Source organism: Sinocyclocheilus anshuiensis, unplaced genomic scaffold (genome assembly GCF_001515605.1).
Source record: "Sinocyclocheilus anshuiensis isolate Anshui unplaced genomic scaffold, SAMN03320099.WGS_v1.1 scaffold755, whole genome shotgun sequence".
Classification (NCBI taxonomy): domain Eukaryota; kingdom Metazoa; phylum Chordata; class Actinopteri; order Cypriniformes; family Cyprinidae; genus Sinocyclocheilus; species Sinocyclocheilus anshuiensis.
The window spans coordinates 125,522-130,962 of record NW_015552587.1 but is presented as its reverse complement, the minus strand read 5'-3'; the positions used below and the strand labels follow the sequence as shown (position 1 = coordinate 130,962).

General features: G+C 39.8%; 1 protein-coding gene across 4 annotated transcripts in view; it reads right to left on the bottom strand.

The window, feature by feature from the left end:
- Window positions 1-292: 292 nt before the first annotated feature.
- The window catches only part of ddx4 (DEAD (Asp-Glu-Ala-Asp) box polypeptide 4), a 22,824-nt gene continuing 17,675 nt past the window's right edge, over window positions 293-5,441 (bottom strand). For all 4 annotated transcript variants that reach the window (XM_016456367.1, XM_016456368.1, XM_016456371.1 and 1 more), the window contains 4 exons: window positions 1,798-1,897; window positions 1,380-1,650; window positions 853-960; window positions 293-520 (listed from right to left, as the gene is read on the bottom strand). In XM_016456367.1, coding sequence (XP_016311853.1) covers window positions 437-520; window positions 853-960; window positions 1,380-1,650; window positions 1,798-1,897 — 563 coding nt within the window. In that variant the 3' untranslated portion in view covers window positions 293-436. The remainder of the gene's footprint in view (window positions 521-852; window positions 961-1,379; window positions 1,651-1,797; window positions 1,898-5,441) is intronic.

Genomic DNA, 5,441 nt, shown 5'->3' with positions numbered 1-5,441 from the left:
ACAAAAATGTCAAGAAAAACAACCTACAAACTGTCACATTTAACAACAGAACTGATTGATATGGTACAACTGTAGGAAAGACCTTCAGGTAAAAGCTCACAAAACTCAATACGCTCTTAGCAAAGTGTTAATGTGATCATGCAAAACAAATCCACTAATCCAGTTGTGCTCTTCAATCAGAACAAGTGACACAAAAATCAGATCATTAATTCAAACCAAACCGCTAAAAAGGTATCATGTCTTGATTAATACTCTGTCCTTCAGATCAAACCTACAGTTTTCAGAATGTGACTTTTTTTTTTTTAAATGCAACAGCTTTACCGTAATGCTACCTTAATCAATCAACATTTTAACAAGCCTGCTGGAGAAATGAATAAACTCACAAATATAAAAATAAAATAAATCTACATAATAGAATGTAAGGTGTTAAGAGTAGTTACTCCCATTCCTCATCATCTGCAGCCGCTGCTGGGCTTGGGGCGGATGCTTGAGGCGGCTCATCCGTCTTGAAGGACCCTCCCTAAAAACAAAAACCATTAAAAGTTTAATTTTACATGAACTGTTTCCCTCCTGGTGGAATGACCTGCCCAACTCAGCCATCTTCAAGAATCGGCTAAAAACACATCTCTTCCATCTTTATTTGACCCTCTAACTCTAGCACTCTCTATTCTAATTCTATTCTTAAAAAAAACAAAAAAAAAGTTTGCTTCCATTGTCCTCATTTGTAAGTTGCTTTGGATAAAAGCATCTGCTAAGTGACTAAATGTAAATGTAAAAGACATGCATTAAATGACTACAAATCGAGTTCAAAACGGGGGTTCAGGCAGCCACATGAGAAGTGATGAGCCATACCTTCCGAGTGTCTGTAGACGCAAACACTTTTCCACGTGGGTTGAAGCCTGTTGTTCCATGAGCACTGAAAGCAATTTCCTCCAGCCATTTGGGAACTTCCTGTTGGGCCTGTCAGATAGAGGTTTATGAAGTTATATTGATATTTGTGTGTACCGTATACAGTTGATTGCCTATGTTTACATTCCAACAAGTCAAGTCACCTTTATTTATATAGCGCTTTTAACAATACAGATTGTGTCAAAGCACCTTTACAGTATCAAGACACAGAATATGCAACATTTATCATTAAAATATTCCATTAGTTTTTAAGCACATAAAACATGGTAAACCAATGTTTTTTGTTGAGCGTCGACCATATTTGATGTGCTGCTTTAGCAATGATCAATAATTATGTGGATTAGAGCCTAATTTAAATCTGTTGTTCATATAAAGTAATTTTATAGGCACAATATGAACATTTCACAACTAAAGAGTGTTTAGCAGAAAACACTGCTAAGTATCTTGGATGCGATATGAAAAGCACAAACCCCAGACAGAACTTTGACCAGAGAGCGAGCTAATGGAGTGTCAGACTCTGGGTTAAAAAAGGACACGGCCCGACCGATGTTTCCACACCGTCCGGTTCTTCCGATGCGATGGACGTATTCATCGATGCTGCTGGGCAGGTCGAAATTCACAACGTGCTGGACCTGTTCAATGTCCAGGCCTCTGGCAGCGACAGACGTGGCCACCAGCACCGGACACTGGCCTGTGCGAAAATCACTGAGAGCCTTCTCTCGCTCTCGCTGCTCCCGATCACTATTCGGAAAATAAATAAAATTCAATTAAAAGCTTTGGTCAGAGAGGATCTGTAATAACATGCATCTATAACTGCCTTGTTTTATTCAACACATTATATCAGCATGAACACGTTATTGGAGAGAAAGGGACAGGAAAAAAAAATACCCATGGATGCTTGTAGTAGAGAGCTTCTCCTGACAGAGAAATGTTGCAATGAAATCAGCACTTCTTTTGGTTTCAACAAAGACCATCGTGCGTTCATTCCCTGTAATTGCAAACAAAGCGCCATAAAATGTATCTGTTTGCTGAGGATATGAACATCGAAGTTGATGTCAACATTAAGTTCTTTACAACCCATTTACATTTTACGTGTATAAAATTGATGCAAAACTGGGTTTCAACAAAAATAACTGAATAAACATGAAATCAGTTTCACATAATTGGTTACAGGAGACAACCGGTACCAAACTATTGGAAAATCAGTACCAAACTATATGTACTGCATTACATACAGTAGTAGCCTAAAGCAGTTAAATTTATACTTTTTAAACTGATTCTCAACCCTACAAAGATACACATTACAGTGGAAAAATGTCAAAGTATAAACCTCTTACTGCTACATTTGATTAAATCTGTTACAAGTATGTGAACATTCTTAAAAGGGTCATGAATTGAGAAACCAAAATCCTCCTGATCTTTTGACATAAGGCCATTGTTCTATAAAAACATCCTTTAAGTTTCAGAACTCAACTTTCTTGTTAGTCTGAAAACAGTTTATATTGAAGCCAGTCTGACAAAACAACAGCTTGTGGAATGTTCTACTCGATGTAATAGTGTGGATAAACACACCGCCTCCGCAGAGGAAGATCAACGCCTGCTTCTACATCACTGCCTGTTTACCCCCGCCCACCCATTCTACATCACTGCCTGTTAAGCCCCGCCCTCCCATTCTACAGCACTGCCTCTTTAGCCCCGCCCATCGATTCTACATCACTGCCTGTTAAGCCCCGCCCATCCATAACACACGTAAATAACGAAAGAGGCAACCGCAGGTCTACTCGGAAACCAAACAATAAAAATGCTCTGAAGACAAGACAGTGCATTGCCATGCTGTGGAAAAACAGTCTTTATATTGCCTTCCTTCTGATCCTAACATTAGGAAAGGGTGGATGAAGCTTAATTTTAATGACGTACCAGACCGCGTCAGTAAGAACTCGGTCCTTTGTTCACTTCATTTACCGTGGATTAGTTTACAAACAAGGCACAATTTGATGAGGGATTTTCAGAAAGATTGAAACAAAGACAATGCTGTGTGGCGATATTGGATTTGACAGTAATGTCGCAACACACAAGTGAGAGTAACTGCTTTTATTAAGTGATCCCTATTGCTTTGTCTTATTACAGATCGTTTGATATGAGTATTTATGCATTTTTAACCAAAAATCACAGCAGCGTCCATCTGCAAAGGACGTAGGCTATCAAACATTCACAACTATTAGCCAATCATAGCAGTGGGCGTTTACTTCCGAGTCTACAATCCACCACACCTATTCCAACAGAGCGTTCTGATGGGGGGGGGGGTAATTTAGCCTATTTAGAAGTAATTTAGCCTATTACTTCTAAATTATGTTTATTGATGTAAATATCTTGATAACATAATGCACTTCCGAGAACAGCAAAAAAAAAAACAAAAGGCAGTCCATGACAGGTGCTGGGCGGTATGATTAAAAGTTTATATCATGGTATTTTTCAAAATTATACCGGTTCCACTATATATAAGATGGTATTTATTTTTTTCTATGCATGACCGGGTGTTAACCTCTACTGATTGAGAGAGGAAAAACTGCAGTAGATTGACTTAGAATGCCTTTTTACTGTCATGAGTGAACATTGTGGAAAAATTCCACACTAAATAGTGACTAAACACGACCCCTTTTAATACATGTTAACTAAGAGTCACTCATTCATAATCGCGACATAGTCTGATAAAATCAACATGCATACACTAAAGTAAGTGTAAGTGAGTAAGTGAAGTGACATGTGGCCAAGTATGGTGACCCATACTTGGAATTAGTGCTCTGCATTTAACCCATCCAAAGTGCACACACACAGCAGTGAACACACACACACACCGTGAACACACACCCGGAGCAGTGGGCAGACATTTTTTTGCTGCGGCGCCCGGGGAGCAGTTGGGGGTTCGGTGCCTTGCTCAAGGGCACCTCAGTCGTGGTATTGAAGGTGGGAGAGAGCGCTGTACATTCACTCCCCCCACCTACAATCCCTGCCGGTACGAGACTCAAACCCGCAACCTTTGGGTTACAAGTCCGACTCTCTAACCATAAGGTTGCGGGTTTGAGTCTCGTACCGGCAGGGATTATGTGGTGGTAAAGAGGGGCTATGTGGTGGTTTTGGCTATATTAGCGCACTGCATGTAACAAACATGTTTGCGTCTGAGTAACAAACTAAAAAAAACAACAAACAAAAAAAGTGCATAATATTAACAGATGAACTAGGCTCATATTTATAATTCCAAACAGTGCTTGGAAACGCTGTTTTGTACTCATTTACTGACAGGCCGCTGCCAGCTGAATGCACTGCTTCTCTGAACTGCACTGCACAGAACAGACGCCGAGAGAGACGATACTGCGCTGGGAGTTAGACCTTGCGCTCGCGGGGCAGTACTGGCAACATCTTCCAACTGAACGATAGCTAAGGTTTATCCAGAAAAAGTCGCTAGGTATGTCAGTATGTATATTCTATGGAAAAAGCCGTTAAAAGGGTCTGAAAGTTGCTAAATCTAGTGCTAAAGACACGCTCGTGTGTGAGAGACGTGGGAGCTGATGGCAGGGGGCGGTGGATATTTGTGGCAGTCGATGTGGATATTGTGGATGAGTTCTTCGTTGTCATCAAGTTCTATTAGTTCTACAGCTTCAGTTTCTGAACTTTCACGCTTAGTAACACATACAGCTGTTCCCTCACCACAGTGCAACAGTGAAAAGGGACCCCTTTCAAACAGTGTCGCGTTATGAAAGTTGTTTAAACGACATACACCGGTATTGCGGTATTTTAAAAATTAATATCATTAGAAAAATAAACACCAGTATTCGGTACGAACCGGTATACCGCCCAGCACTATTCATGACCCATTTAAAGGTTTCTGTGAACTAATTTAATGACTTGAATATCCGTCAGTTTCTCACAAGGTTATCAAATTTTAAAAGCAACATGTTTATGCTTCAATAAGTAAATTGCATATGGATTTTCAGTAGGGATGCACCGATACCACTTTTTCCAGTACTCGCCCGATACCGATACTTTTATTTTTGGTACTTGCCGATACCGAGTACCGATACCGATATTTTTATTGCATTTGTACATTTTTTAAATATTGGGTATAGAAACCAAAAGGGTATGCATGTTACTTGGTTAACTTAATTTATCAAATAGATAGTCAAACCTAAATTCGGCTTAGTACTGTAATCACGCGCTTTGCTGTAATAATGCAGGGAATCACTCGTTATAAATCTCCTGATATTTTCAGAAATAAAGTCGCGTTTTTTCATCTGAAACGTGCTGCAGTTTATATTCCAAAGCCACTCATATAATGCAGAAACACTCATGAAGCAAGCAAAACACACGCAACGCATGCAAGTATTTGTACTGGTGCAGGATGAGAGGACAGTAGTACAGACTAGCGCATTTCACACAAGCTGCTAGATTCACTTTCGCCTGAAAGTCGTGTATGCCTAAGGTTGAAAATACATGATGTTTATAGTGAATGCCCCTATAAATGGTCTTATTTTTAC